Here is a 15,904-nt window from a genome sequence, read left to right as displayed (position 1 = left end):
TAGGGACACCATTCCTGCCCATCCTGGCTAATAGCCATTGATGGCCATATCTTCCAGGAATCTATCTAGCTCCCTTTTGAACCCCGTTATAGTATTGGCCTTCACAACACCCTATGGCAAGGAGTTCCAGAGGTTGACAGTGCATTGCGTGAAAAAAATACTTTCTTGTGTTTGTTTTAAACCTGCTACCTATTAACTTCATTTGGTGGCCCCTTGTTCTTGTATTATGAGAAGGAGTAAATAACACTTCCTTATTTACTTTCTCTATACCACTCATGATTTTATAGACCTCTATCATATCCCCCCTTAGTCGCCTCTTTTCCAAGATGAAAAGTATTAATCTCTCCTCATACGGAAGCCGTTTTATACCCCTAATAATTTTTGTTGCCCTTTTCTGAACCTTTTCCAATTCCAATATATCTTTTTTGAGATGGGGCGACCACATCTGCACGCACTATTCAAGGTATGGGCGTACCATGGATTTATATAGAGGGAATATGATATTTTCTGTCTTATTATCTCTCCCTTTCTTGATGATTCCCAACATTCTGTACGCTTTTTTGACCACCACTGCACATTGAGTGGATGATTTCAGAGAACTATTCACAGTGACTCCAAGATCTCTTTCTTGAGTGGTAACAAAGCTAATTTAGACCCTCATCATTGTATATGTCTAGTTAGGATTATGTTTTCCAATGTGCATTACTTTGCATTTACCAACATTAAATTTCATCTGCCATTCTGTTGCCCAATCACACAGTTTTGTGAGATCCTTTTCTGGCTCTTCACAGTCTGCCTGGGACTTAACTATCTTGAGTAGTTTTGTATCATCTGTAAATTTTACCACCTCACTGTTTACCCCTTTTTCCAGATCGTTTATGAATATGTTAAATGGGACTGGGCCCAGAACAGATCCCTGGGGGACACCACTATTTACCTCTCTCCATTCTGAAAACTTACCATTTATTCCTACCCTTTGTTTCCTATCTTTTAACCAATTACCAATCCATGAGAGAACCTTCCCTCTTATCCCATGACTGCTTATTTTGCTTAAGAGCCTTTGGTGAGGGACCTTGTCAAAGGCTTTCTGAAAATCTAAATACACTGGATCACCTTTGTCCACATACTTGTTGACCCTCTCAAAGAATTCTAGTAGATTGGTGAGGCATGATTTCCCTTTACAAAAACCATGTTGACTCTTTCCCAACAAATTATGTTCATCTATGTGTCTGACAATTTTGTTCTTTACCATAGTTTCAACCAGTTCCCCTGGTACTGAAGTCAGGCTTACCGGCCTGTAACTGCTGGGATCACCCCTGGAGCCCTCTTTAAAAATTGGCGTCACATTAGCTATCCTCCAATTGTTTGGTAGAGAAGCTGATTTAAACGATAAGTTACAGACTAGAGTTAGTAGTTCTGCAATTTCACATTTGAATTCCTTCAGAACTCTTGGGTGAATACCATCTGGTCCTTGTAACTTATTACTGTTTAGTTTATCAATTTGTTCCAAAACCTCCTCTAATGACACCTCAATCTGGGACAGCTTCTCATATTTGTCATCTAAAAAGAATTGCTCAGGTGTGGGAATCTCCCTCACATCCTCAGCTGTGAAGACCAATGCAAAGAATTCTTTTAGCTTCTCCGCTATGGCCTTATCGTCTTTGAGTGCTCCTTTAGCATCTCGATAGTCCAGTGGCCCCACTGGTTGTTTAGCAGGCTTCTTGCTTCTGACGTACTTACACATTTTTTTGCTATTACTTTTTGAGTCTTTGTCTAGCTGTTCTTCAAATTCTTTTTTGGCCTTCCTAATTATATTTTTACACTTCATTTGCCAAATGCCCTTTTCTATTTTCCTCATTAGGATTTATCTTCCACTTTTTAAAGGATGCCTTTTTGCCTCTTACTGCTTCTTTTACTTTGTTGTTTAACCCCGGTGGCTCTTTTTTGGTTCTCTATGTTTTTTAAGTTGGGGTATACATTTAAGTTGAGCCTCTATTATGGTGTCTTTAAAAAGTTTCCACGCAGCTTGCAGGGATTTTACTTTTGGTCCTGTACCTTTTAATTTCTGTTTCACTAACCTCCTCATTTTTATGTAGTTCCCCTTTCTGAAATTAAATGCTAGAGTGTTGGGCTGCTGTGGAGTTTTCCCCATCACAGGGATGTTAAATTTAATTATATTATGGTCACTATTACCAAGCAGTCCAGCTATATTCACCTCTTGGACCTGATCCTGTGCTCCAGTTAGGACTAAATCAAGAATTGTCTCTCCTCTTGTGGGTTCCAGGACCAGCTGCTCCAAGAAGCAGTCATTTAAGGGGTCAAGAAACTTTATTTCTCTGCATCCCATCCTGAGGTGACATGTACCCAGTCAATATGGGGGTAGTTGAAATCCCCCATTATTGTTATTGAGTTTTTTATTTTAATAACATCTCTAATCTTCCTGAGCATTTCAGAGTCACTAACACCATCCTGGTCAGGTGGTCTGTAATATAGCCTTACTGCTATATTCTTATTTTTCAAGCATGGAATTACTATCCAAAGAGATTCTATAGTACAATTTTAGTTCATTTAAGATTTTTACTTCATTTGATTCTATGCTTTCTTTCATATATAGTGCCACTCCCCCACCAGCACGACCTGTTCTGTCCTTCCGATATATTTTGTACCCTGGTATTACTGTGTCCCATTGATTATCGTCATTCCACCAGGTTTCTGTGATGTGTATTATATCAATATCCTCATTTAATACTAGGCACTCTAGTTCACCCATCTTATTATTTAGACTTCTAGCATTGGTATATAAGCATTTTAAAAACTTGTCATTTTTTGGCTGTCCCCTATTGCATGACATAATTGAATGGGACTTTTTTTTCAACATAATTGACTGTTTCTCATCAGATCCTCCCTGTATTTTATCATTTTCCATCCTTTCCTCCTTATTAGGATATAGGGCTGAAATCTCACTTGTTCTGTCTTGGGGTCCATGGGCTGAAATCTCTCTTGTTCTGTCTTGGGGTCTCCAAATGTAAGATGCAAAAGAGATGAAAGATCTGGGGGAGCTGCACGTTGTACAGGCCTTCAAAACGTTTATGGTTAGGAAATACGTCATGATGTATTTGTTGGATGCCATGGAGCTACTCAGTGACAATGCAGGACAGGAATCAAGGGCAATATAGCCTATCCATGCACACATCAGATCAACAGCCAGTATATGCAGCAGTGCATCTCAGGAGAAGCAGAATGGTTGGCAGATAACCAGGCAATGTATTGGGAACATGATCTTTTAAGGCTCTGGTATCACTATTACTGCTATAAAGTGTCTGAAAACAATTCTATTCTGAAAAGCTGATCCCCCTCATCCTCCACTCTGAAGTGCCTGAACTTATGTATATTAGATCTTAAATAACACCAGGCCAGTTTGGACTTTCTCCAAAGGGCCAGGCCACCCCATCTGAGTGGAATGAGTGCCCTCCCCAACTCCGTATTGTACCAGTATCAATACCATCCACAGTGAAAGGCTGGTCAGTAGCTTCATTCCTCTCTTTCTTCAGAGAGTCCTGCCTCTCTTCAGATGCAGATTGTTTCTTTTTGTTCTTAATCAGAATTTTCCCTAAGAGATCCTGAGGGCTTGGCAAGGGAACACCTGGTTTCAGCTGCAACAGAGAAAAGTCCTTATTGAATTTTCCCTACAAAGAGTCAGAGCTCATACACTCAGCTGTCCATCTGTATCTGTGAACATCTCCATCCACATGTCTGCCTTCACACTGCACCATCTGCATCCTTCAACATCTCCATCCACCTGGCTGTACCTGTAACCACCTGTCTGCTTACAGTGCCATCCACATCCTGTATCCCGGCCATCTGGCTGCCAATTTTACATTGGCATCCTACACTATTTTTATATCTTTCTCTATCTACAGCCCACACTTTTTCCACCTTTGTGCCTGCTTGTGCCATGCTGTGTTTCCAGCCACACATCTGCCTACATCCAGCACCATTCAAAGGACCACCCAAATATCCTTCTGTATCCATCCAACTAACATATGGTTTTCAGGTGCTCTACCTTGTCTGCCTACCATGATTCTTCCCAGGAGGCACTGCATGTGTGTGTGTTTCTATTGCTGTAAAAAGAAAAGGAGGACTTGTGGCACCTTAGAGACTAACCAATTTATTAGAGCATAAGCTTTCGTGAGCTACAGCTTACTTCATTGGATGGATACAGTGGAAAATATCTTGGGGAAATTTTATATACACAGAGAACATGAAACAATGGGTGTTACCATACAGACTGTAGCAAGAGTGATAAGGAAAGGTGAGCTATTACCCCCGCTCTCCTGCTGGTAATAGCTCACCTTTCCTAATCACTCTCTTCATCCATCCGATGAAGTGAGCTGTAGCTCACGAAAGCTTATGCTCTAATAAATTTGTTAGTCTCTAAGGTGCCACAAGTACTCCTTTTCTTTTTACGGATACAGACTAACACAGCTGCTCCTCTGAAACCTGTCTATTGCTGTAAACCTTGTCCATCCTCCAACACCCCACATGCCATCCTTTATTATTCCTTGATGTACTGTGGTCTGTAAGCACTTTGGCAGATCGATGTTGTCTTTTTATTTTTCTGCAAAACACCATGTATATCTATGGCACAGCAGTAGTAATGTGCATGGGGGTTACACAAAGGTAATATGCATTTGTACATGCAAACTGGGGGGCTGCATGTGCAATCACTTATCTACTGTTCAGTGCATGCAGCTGCATATGTTACTTATCTGACTATGCCTGTACATATGTATTTCACATGCACAACTCATATGGGGTCTGATTCTAAAGTCGAAGGAGTCACATAGGTGTAACTTAGAGCAGAATCAGGCCTCTAGTTTCAAAAAATCTGGCCCTGAAGTTGAAAAGTTCACCCTTCATTCTCCAAGTTGCTCAGCACCCAGCCCCATTTCCAGCTGTCTGCCCTCACTGCCTCTGTCTCCAGGCTCACTGACTGTAATGCCTTTATAAGCCTCCTCCCACTTGCCACAAAGGATCCCCCAAATTACCACACAGGTGGCAGAACCAGGCAGCACCAAGGAGTGATCCCTGTGTGTATGATGCCCTCTCCCCAATAAAAGTTCTCCCCCATCTTCCACTTACTGGATATTTTTCTAGCGGCTCTGTCAGAAGCGTGTCCCCAAATATGGTCCTGCAGTACTCAGCCATCTTAGCCTGCTGTCTGGGCCTAAAGAATAATGCAATAAAACAAGAGACATGAACCTATGGAGTCTGGAAAAGAGCATAAGCAACCCTCCTCCACCATGCACCTTCCCCCAAAACCCACCCCTGCTACCCCGCCCAAAGAGTTAACCCTAACTTCCCCTCATCCTGATCTCTCACACAGGCTCTCTGAAACCCCTGTCCAGGACTAACAGCATCTGCCCTGCTCTATCACCTCCCCAGCATTAGGCATTTTGGGGGAGGTTGAATGGGAGTGGCAAGATGGGATTCACTGGTTTGATCATCTCATCTTTCGGCATCAACCACCTCTGATCCCTCCAAGAAAAACTTCTAACACTGCAACTCCAATGCTTCACCTTGCTACCCCCAGGCTCAGACACCCAGGAAATCACAACTATGTGTAAGGCAGCTGGAGAGGTTGTGCTTGCTTCTACCTCCCCTCTCAGACAGCAAAAAGTTAATTCTTTCACATGAGTTCCCCAGATGTGAGCCCACCAGCAACTACTGGATACTCACGAGTCAACATGGTTCTCAAAGGACAGGATAACCGGGTAGAGAGAGGTTTTGAAAGCACTTTCTGCAATGGCCTCAATGACATCCTAAACAAGAAGAGACAGACAGACAGAGCATTACTATAGTGTCCTGAGACAGGTAGTCACCCAGCTTTCACATCTCTGAGTTGATCTCTTCCAGCAACTCTTCCAGGCATGACTAAACTTCCTTTTCACACACTCCTCTCGTCCGGTCTCTCAGCATGTGACGTACAACCTGGATTCCCTTCTTTTATACTCAATACTTCACATTCAGAGGTGATGCAGAAGGCATAGGAGGGCCAGTGTAGATCTTGTTACATGGGTATGATTAAAAGTAAATATATCTAAAGGGAGACTAAATTTGGTGTAAGATTCACTGAGGGGGATACTGCAACACATACTTCCTCTGAATTTGTCCATTTGTCTGTCATTTTACTTACCTGTAAAATCCTTCTTGATCCTGACTAAAAGCACAGCAAATGGAAATGTTCAGCAACCAGCAGTAACTAACATTCCAGATGCTGTTGCCATGGAACTGTTCTCAACAATATTGATTTCTTTTTTAAAATAATATTTTCCCCAGGCCCCTATTAAACTGCCATGAACTTTTCTCTATTTTCTTTCCCATTGTTGCTAACTGGCAGGTTCCAGGAGCATAGTTTTTTTCCTTTGTAATTATCTGCCCGCACTTACTCCTGCTCCATTCATTCAGTGATATCATACAATCCATTGTATACCGCATTATAGTACATGGACTGCAGAGTTCATTCCACTGGGCCAAATTCAGCTCTGGTGTAAGCTTCAGGAAGACAGTGGCATAATGCCAGGGATGAATATGGCCCAATGACTTCAATCTATGCAACCCCTGCCCCGCAACCCCAAAACCCTGATTCAACAAGCGGTTTCTCTCTAAGGAAGGCGGCTCCAGTGCCACTTCAGGGGGCCACTTAAGCGGCATTTCAAAGGCAGCTGCTACAAGTTCAGAGGAGGAGAGGGTGCAAAAGATGCTATTAGACGGACGGGGTTGGAGATGGGGGATCTGTGTATTATATAAACTAAAAACTGGGCTCATGCTGTGTTAACAGGCTATAATTCCAATTTAAGGTTCATTCACATGGTTTAGCAGAACCCCTCTGTGCAATTATAGCTTCCATAATACATAATTGTGCTATTATTTGCCCTATCTGTAGTGAACTGCTATGCAAAAGCAACCCCATGATACCAAAAGAGGTAGCCTGGGAAATTGCCAGCACTAACTATTACAGACAGGTCAAGGTACCTGAGCAGTGAAGGAGAAAGTTTTTTTTTTCATATGTCTTGGTAATAATGAAGTGCAGGAATGCGGGGTGTGGGAGTGGGGGAAACACAGACTAAGTACAAGAGAGCTGTTAACAATTGGCTTCTGTCTGGTGGGATCTGGGCTTTGCCCGAGTGGACTGAGGGGAAGTGAGTGTAGTCTTGTGACTTTTACCATGCACCGTTTTTGTAATTTATGCGGTTAAATACACTAAAACAAAATCCTTCAGCGTGAACAGCAAGTTCACCAGGCAATGGAGCATGACCCTGGGCTGGCTCTTTTTCCCCGTAGAGCCTTTGAGTGAATAGTCAGGGAAGCTGTACGACCAACATCCCAGATGGCTGCTGCTCTGCTGGATGCATATCGTGTACTCCCATGGCATGGTCGTGACAAAAGGAATTACCCCCACAGTGCCAATATTTAACATTACAAACCTGCTGTAGACATCAACCTGTAGAAGACAAAAAGGCTCTCTCTTAACCCTCGTGGACTTCTGAAAAGATGCCTGGTGCTTGTCATTTGTCTGAACTCACACAGCTATTCATTCACACACACATCCATCCACCTACACAACCCTCCAACCACTAGGCACTCATCCATTCAACCATACACCTCTCCATCCCCCCAGCCACCTCTCTGATTCCCTATCTGACAATTCACAAATATTTCACCTCATCTATTCAGACCCATCCATACAACAGCCCCGCTACTTTCCCCTTATCTATCTACTTTCCCCCAATTAACCTACACATCGGGCCACCCTGTTGAATATAAGCTCGTCTATCCATACACCTGTGTCCCCCTGCCCATTCTTCATCTATTCACTCTCGGTACACAGAAATAAGTACAAAATCAGGACAATTAATCTGTGGAGACAATCCCTCACTTTGAAGAGAATCTCAGTTGTCATGGTGAATCCATGGGTGATGATGGGCTCCTCATCTGGGGGACGACCCTTCCAGCAGTCCAGCTCCACACAACGGCAGCCAGATAGCAGGCTCTGACGATACATTTCAGGAGATGAGATGCCAGAAAACTGGCCAGCTGGAGAGGGGCAGGAGGAGAAGAAGAGACTCTGGTTTGCCACTTATTCATGTGAGTGCATTCTGCATGGAGAGCAATAAGAAGGGGAAACAGCTCTGTGCACACCCGGGGCAAGCATGCACTCCACACGTCAGAGAGATTTTAGGTAAGTGGGCAGTGGAGCCCTACCTAACACTTCTTCCTCCCTCAAAGCATGGCCTATACCAGTGTGTTTACCGTTTGCACATTGAGGGATGAGGTGTGACGGTATCCACCTACCACCAACCCCCCGGGGAGACACCTGCCCAGTCAGTTGGGAGGGACACACAACTACCTGCTCTTGAATTCCTGAGGGATCTACACCTGCCCAGCTGTTGGGAAGGGGTATGGATCTGCCTTCAAGTCTATGGGGTTATACATCTGCTCGGCTGCTTAGGCAGGACACCTGCTTCTCCTTGAAATCTTAAAGCATATATACCTGCCTTGTAGGGTAATACCTCCACCCAAAGATAGGCACATGCCCAACCAGTGAAGAGTGGCACACATCTGCTCAGCCTAGGGACTCCTGAGAGAGACACACACCTGGCCAGATGTTTAGGAGAGACAGGAACCTGCCCTCACATCCCAAGAATACCCGTGCCTGTCTATATGGACAGATGATGAAGCCACAACCTTGCACTGAGATGGAGTTGGTGATGGGAAAAGACCCTGGCTATGAGCTTGAGGACAAAGAATTGCTCACCCTTCCTACACTGGAAATGTTATACGTGCCCTATCACACCCCAGCTACAGGCCATCCCAAAAAAGAATCCATCAGACACAAGGAGACTGTGACTCACTGGCTTGAGTGTTTACGCTGATCTCCCTAGTACTTTTGCCTTGCTTGGCGTCACCCAGGCCTGCCCTTTCTACGGAAGAGCAGAGTATGCTTTTTCTTTTCAAATCCCTACCAATGGGTCGATTCCTTACAAACTGCCCGATTGCTGCCCAGCATACATGGCACATGGGGCAAAACCCATCTTCAGTGTCGGTACATGTGCTTGGTGCAACACACCTGCTTTGAAGCTAGGGGAAGATCCCTGGTATAGGTGTTTCATCCAGTGGAGAGATACCTGTCAAGTAGGTGTTGTGTGATGAGTTGATGAAGTAATGTGAGAGTGGCTGGGTCATGTCCTGGTACAGCACCACTTTGTCCAGTGATACAATATTGTTTTCAGGGCCACAGAGGAACCAGACCATCCCCTCTGGCGACAACTGCCCTGCAGGGAAAACAAAGCTATAAACCAGGGGTTGGCAAACTTTTTGGCCCAAGGGCCACATCGGGCTACAAAACTGTATGGAGGGCAAGGTAGGGAAGGCTGTGCCCCCGAAACAGCCTGGCCCCCAACCCCTATCTGCCCCCTCCCACTTCCTGCCCCCTGACTGCCCCCCTCAGAATTCCCAACCCATCCAATCCCCCCTGCTCCTTATCCCCTGACCGCCCCCTCCCAGGACCCCCTGCTCCAAACCCACCCCCTGGGACCCCACCCCCATCCAACCCCCCCTGCTCCCTATCCCCTGACTGCCCCCCTGGCCCTATTCACCCCTTGTCCACCCGACAGGCCCCCCCGGGACTCCCACGCGCTATCCAACCCCCCCGTTCCCCGACCGCCCCAGAACCTCCGCCCCATCCAACCGCTCCCTGTCCCCTGACTGCCCCCCAAGACCCCCTACCCAACCCCCCACTGCCGCACGTGCGCCACTGCCACCCCCTTACCATGCCACTCAGAGCGGCAGGAGCTTGCAGCCCTGCTGACCACAAGGCGGCATCGCTGTGGGGGGAGGCAGGACAGCAGGGAGAGGCCAGGAGCTAGCCTCCCCAGCCAGGAGCTCAAGGGCCGGGCAGGATGGTCGGCCCGCGGGCCATAGTTTGCCCACCTCTGCTATAAACAGAAGTGAAACGAAGAGGCCTGGCTCCCTTGCAGGTGGGTAATGCTGAAACACAGGGGCCTGCAGGAGTTAGACTGGCTGCTCCAGACACTCTGCTAAGCATCAGTGTAATGTGCAGTGTGAGATGATTCCATAGCACTGGAATGATAGAGAGGCAGTGTGCTGAACAAGACTCACCTCTCTGGATGTTAATCCCACTAGGTTCGTACTTCTCTATCAGGCCCTGCACCTGCTCTGGTTTGGCAGGAGGGAAAAGCATGTCATTGAGGCGGGAATCTCGCTGTTTCTTGTTGATAAACTTTGCCAAGTGCTCTTTGGTCATGTAGGGCTTGGCTTTCGAATGGCTAAGGGCAGAGAATCAGAGAGGAATGGAAGAGGGAATGTATTTAAGTATTACTGGAAAACCTCTTTTACAGCAGTGAGACGCAAGCTAACCCTTCCTGCAGCTGGCTGTGCATGCCCATCTCTCTGGACTCCCACCATTTCCTAGAAGGCCTTCTTTTCTCTGAAGGCTCCAGCTCTCTCTCACTTCCTCTACCTTGCAGCACCCTTTCCTCTTCTTTGTATCTTATTTCTGTACTATGCGTATTTAGTGCTGGTTAAAGGTTACACAGATTGGAGACCAAGGCCAAGGTTTTCAGAAGTGATCAATGGTTTTTGGTGCCTCAAGTTTTGGGTGCCCAACTTGAGAAACTATCAAGGGGCCTGATTTTCAGAAGAGCTGAGCACTTACCTTTGAAAATCAAACCCATTTAAGCCTTCACCAGCTTGGCCACCTGCACACAGAGGGACCCAAAATCATTGGTCACTTCTGAAAATCATGGTCTAAAGTTCTTTACCTGTCCACTGCACAGGTTCAAGTGCAGAAACTGGCAGTGCACACTTCCCACCCATTTGATTCAGCCTTGACCTGTGACCACCTCTAGCAATGAAGAGGGTAGATCAGTCTCCATACCCCTGCCAGGCCTTGCCCTCTCTTTTGAGGCTGTCAGTAAGCATGTCAATTCCATTGGTGACGCGGACACCTGCACATTAGGAGCAGGACTGAGAATGAAGTCACTTCATACACCCCAGTCATCTTGCTTCAGTTGTACTGTATCTTCCTCCTTTATTGTCCCCCATTTGCCTGTCTTTTCCCCTCATGAAACAAAGCCTGCCCCTGGAGCATGAGGAAGACTCACAGAGAGGTGAATATCTCATCGATCTCCGGACGGGGGCACAGGTTCATCAGGAAGGTTTTATACACTTTCTCAGGGAAGTCCTCTGGATTGATCGCATCATTCTGAAAATGAAACCGCAGCTCGCAAGTATTGCAAACCCATGTCTGCCGTCACTTCCTTATTAGAGCCAGTTGCCCATATTCCTATTGCCCTGCTCCATAGTACCTGGAGTATCCCTGTTTGTGGTCATGTGAATTAGCACACAGAGCATCAGACGTTGCTTAGAGGAACAGGGCAAGTAATTTGTGATGGATTGGGGGAAGCTATTTCAATGGGGTAGTTTGTGAGTTGTCCCTGGTGTCCCTTGGGAAGGCGCAGTTGTTGCGTGGATAAAGCAGTGGCCTGGGATTCAGAATATCTGGGGTATATTCTTGACTCCACTATTGACTTGCTGAGTGACTTTGGCCAAGTCTCTGTGCCTCTTTTTCCCTTTTGTCTACCTTATCTATTGAGACTGTCAGCTCTTTGGGGCCCTCAGTGACACTGTAATAGAAATAATAATAATTGATGTCATCATGGCTGGGGACGGGGTAAAGCTACAACATGGTACAGACTATAGAGTTTCACAGTAATTTAGAGTGTTGGTCTGGGAAGTCTACCTCTTTGGGGCTGTTTTAGGGATAGCAACATCATGGTCAAGAGGTCAGGGCCAGGGAAGGTATTGTCCTGTAGCTCTGGATACCTCTGAATATGCCAAGAAGTCACTCACCTTGCCCTTTGGAAGGTGACAAGCATGTAATGCAGCTTCTACCCTCTTCCTGTCTGCAGGAAACATCTGAAAAATACTGAGAGAGAGAAGGGCAGTTAGAGCCTGCAAAATGACAATTTGTGAAGAGCCGTGAGAGAGAGCAGAGGTTGGGGCTGCTGGCAGGTGCAGTCAGAGGGTGGGATAAGATGGGGTGGGGTAGTGGGGAGCTACAATCAGAGAGAGGGACAAAAGGGTAAATGTAAAACTGGTTCACAGAGAGAAAAAGAATAGATACATGGTGAGATGTTATGTACAAAATGCTTAAAGGTATTTAGGGGCCTAACTCCCATTGATATCAATACATAAATACCTATGAGGACCTGGACTTAATATTTTACAGGAGGTATTTCCACTGCTGCTTCAATTCAGAGGTTTCCCCAACCAAGGCCAACTTTAGTTTCTGCTGGGGACCCTATAGGACAAGGGAGGGCAAACTACAGCCCATGGGTTCGATCTGGCCCGTCAAGGCTTTCAATCCGGCCCACGGGATTGCCAGCCCCATGGCATAGCGGGGCTAATCCCTGCCTGCCCTAGCCCTGTGCCGCTCCCAGGGGAGCATCACGTCCCTGAGGCCCCTGGGGGAGGGGGGACAGAGGGTTCCGTGCACAGCCCACCGCAGCTCCCATTGGCCGGGAATGGGGAACCGCAGCCAATGGGAGCTTTGGGGGTGGTACCCACAGTCGAGGGCAGTGCGTGGTGGAGCCTCCTGCCCCACCCCACATCCAGGAGCCACTGCCGGACATGCCAGCCATTTTCGGGAGTGGCAAGGGCCAGGGCAGGCAGGGAGCCTGCCTTAGCCCTGCTGCGCATCACTGCCACCCTGGAGCCCGTCGAGGTAAGCGGCACCAGGCCGGAGCCCGTACCCCGAACCTCTCCTGCACCCCGCACCCCAACCCACTGCCCTGAACCCCCTAGCCACCTGCCCTGAACTCCCGGCCGCACTCTTCCTGCACCCCGCACCCCAGCCCGCTGCCCTGAGCCCCCTCCTGTACCCCGCACCCCTCCTGCACTCCAAACCCTTGCCCTGAGCCCCTTCCTGCACACTGCATCCCCTCCCACACCCCACAATCCTTCCCACACCCCAACACCCTGCCCCAGTTGTACATTCAGGGCAGTTTTAAACTTCTTAGAAAGTGTCCATGAGGCCCCTTACTCTTAATATAGAAGAGAATTTATACATCATTGGGGAAAATCAACCCTGTGTTAGAGCCCCTTTACATTGCACCAGTTAAACCAATACAAAGGGGTCATCAGGCCCGCGAGGAATATCTCTAGCATAAGAGACCCTTTCTAAGAGGCAGAGGGCCCATTGAAGCGTGTAAAGGGAGCCACGGAGGGGTTGGGGGCACAGTCAGGAGAGTCCTGTGTCCCAGCATTTCTACACTACTGCAATGGCTGCCCAGGTGTGCACCAGGAGCTAAAGTAGCCCTGCTCTGGAGAAGGGCAGTGCGAACCACCTCCTCCGTCACTGCACCAGCACAAGCTCAGACACGGGGGGAACAGGGCCTCAAGCCCGATTCTGCTCTCACTTGCATTGGCGTAAATCCAGAGTAACTGCTGAAATCAGTGGAGATACACTGGTATTAAACTGGGATAAACTGGGGAGAAGGCCCAAAGATTTTATACACAGATAACGGGAAAGCAATTAAAGAACACATCAGCTCAGAATTCCCAGAGGGCAGTAAGAAACACAGGCGTCCCAGCACTGCTGCCAGCCAGCAGACAGCTCATTTAGAGATGGACCAGGACCAGAACCCCTTAAGCTTCTGGAGGGTGGTTAAAATGAGATTTGGATCTTACCCAGCCTTGGTTTTGCAAAACAAAACCCCAACAAATGAGGCTTTATACAACCCAGACCAGACCTGGTTGTTGATCTCTACTCTAATTGAGATCAGAGGGCTAATCCCAGGGTTCTTCTTACTGCATTAAAGGGTAGCCCCTGCTAGTGGGATCTCCCAAGGCATATCCCCCCATGGCCTAACCCCCTTCTGGGGACAGCCAGAAGAGACAGAAGTCCCTTTCCCTCTTCTTGGGGGAAGGACCAGAATCCCTAAGAGGTAATGTCTTCCTCCGGGTGCAGCAAGGCAGACAAAGCCAGGTTGGGTTCTCGTCCCTTCACCCACCTGCTCTGTTTTCAGCCTGACTGGGTGCACAATGAGATATAAATGCCTGTACTCACTTCCTGACAGGAATTTTTCCTTCAGCATTGAGTTGCATCTTCAGCTTCACCAGGCTGTGAAAAAGAGCAGATTAGACAAGAACATGCTTGTATAACCTTTCCAGACCCCACATACCAGGATTCAGGGAGAGGGAAAGAAACTCAGATGTTAACTGCCAAATAGAGTCCTGTCTGCGGCATTGCTGTAGTCGCATTGGTCCCAGGATATGAGAGAGACAAGGTGGGTGAGGTGGTCATATCTTTGATTAGACCAAATTCTGTTTTGTGAGAGAGACACGCTTTCAAGCTACACAGAGCTCTTCTTTAGGTCTGGCAGATTTTGAGATGCTACCCACCAGTAGAGGTTTGGTCCTACTCTTTGGGAAGGAGGCAGACAAAGATAGGTAGTCAGCACAGTATATAAATACTTCTGTACCACAGTGAGAAATGAGAAACACCTAAGAGAGGTGGTTTTATTTGTTGCTCTACCATGATCCCTGTGGTCAGTTAAATAATATGACACAGTCCTGGAAAGAAAGACTCAGTATGTGTCAGGGCTAATGTGATCCTGGAGGGAATCTTCCCTGGATATAACTCTTGGGGCTCTTGATTTAATTGCTTTTGTATAATACCAAGCATATGCTTAACTGGCTCACTGTGTACTTTGGTTTCAGTCATTCTCATTATGGCTATGTCTACACTACACACCACTGGCAGTGGCATGTTGTGTAGGTGTAGTTGCATGTTGCAGTGAAAAGCACACCACATCTGAGTCTTTCCCTGCTGCTGGAGCCTTTCCCCGCTGCCAGTAAATGGGCAGAGCCTTTCCCCGCTGTAATGGGCATGCTAAATTAAATTGTGTTATGCCGTTCAGCCACTAGGTGGCACTGCGCATAAAAATCCCTTTTTTAACAACCCTCAATCACACCACGCAGAGCATTAAAGGATCTTATGATGAACATAGCTGGTATGTATAAGCAAGTTCTGGGACCAGTCCACATCTGGTACAGGAGCATGACATGGTGTCAGTAGTAAATTAAGAACAGACACAAAAGGAAAACAGCAACAGATGTTGCAGACAAAAGGAACAGCAACAAAGGTTGCAGGATCTCATCAATATGCCACTCTTCAGTGCCCCAGAGAACTTCAGCTTTGACAAACCTTTCCAGTGGACAGAAAGAAAGCAGTATTTTGCAAGATTTTGAATTGCAAAAAACTCCACAAAGAAACTGGAGATATACAGCGATCTTCGCTAATATATGCTATGGGGAAGTTGGCAGAGCATATCTTTAAATCCTTTGACTTTACTGAAGAAAGTCATGGAGATCACTATGAAAGGGTTCTGGCTATGTTAGATGCATTCTTTATAGCTCAGAAATGTGGTTTATGAAAGAGCATGTTTTCACCAGAGACTTCAAGAACCAGGGGGAAAATAATGAATGTTTTATAAGAGCTCTGCATACATTGGCTGAAAACTGATTTTTGGCAATGCAAATCATGAAAGCATCAGAGACAGGCTAGTAGTTAGTGGGTTAGCAGATAAAAACCTTTCACAGCAGCTACAACTGAAGAGAGGTTTAACACTAGCGACAGCTATGCAGATAGCAAAAGAGTCAGAATTAGTCAAACAATATAACAAAAGGCAGGAGCAATTTGAAAGAGAGCTCACTAAAACTGAAACTCACTAAGCTATAAACAGACACTTGAGTGTTAAAAGTCATTGTCATAAAACCCCTGAGGCAAGGAGAAAGAACTCTGAGGCTAAAGCTGTGT

At 46.6% G+C, this 15,904-nt stretch overlaps 1 protein-coding gene and 1 long non-coding RNA gene across 8 annotated transcripts in view; one reads left to right on the top strand and one right to left on the bottom strand.

Moving 5' to 3' along the window:
* LOC140913094 (uncharacterized) overlaps window positions 1-15,904 on the top strand; it is a 63,995-nt gene that overhangs the window by 12,401 nt on the left and 35,690 nt on the right. The gene's annotated exons all lie outside the window — the stretch shown is intronic.
* Window positions 1-15,904, bottom strand: part of PLCB2 (phospholipase C beta 2) — a 65,508-nt gene that overhangs the window by 22,948 nt on the left and 26,656 nt on the right. For 6 of the 7 annotated variants that reach the window (XM_073348799.1, XM_073348798.1, XM_073348794.1 and 3 more), the window contains 9 exons: window positions 14,153-14,206; window positions 11,935-12,010; window positions 11,187-11,287; window positions 10,183-10,349; window positions 9,189-9,335; window positions 7,940-8,097; window positions 5,740-5,822; window positions 5,143-5,227; window positions 3,503-3,653 (listed from right to left, as the gene is read on the bottom strand). In XM_073348799.1, coding sequence (XP_073204900.1) covers window positions 3,503-3,653; window positions 5,143-5,227; window positions 5,740-5,822; window positions 7,940-8,097; window positions 9,189-9,335; window positions 10,183-10,349; window positions 11,187-11,287; window positions 11,935-12,010; window positions 14,153-14,206 — 1,022 coding nt within the window. Of the gene's footprint in view, window positions 1-3,502; window positions 3,654-5,142; window positions 5,228-5,739; window positions 5,823-7,939; window positions 8,098-9,188; window positions 9,336-10,182; window positions 10,350-11,186; window positions 11,288-11,934; window positions 12,011-14,152; window positions 14,207-15,904 lie in introns of those variants that run through there. The other variant, XM_073348800.1, reaches the window with a different exon arrangement.

Source organism: Lepidochelys kempii, chromosome 6, assembly GCF_965140265.1.
Source record: "Lepidochelys kempii isolate rLepKem1 chromosome 6, rLepKem1.hap2, whole genome shotgun sequence".
NCBI lineage: Eukaryota > Metazoa > Chordata > Testudines > Cheloniidae > Lepidochelys > Lepidochelys kempii.
Note: the sequence above shows the minus strand (reverse complement) of the source record. Positions and strands in the feature narration are given on the sequence as shown.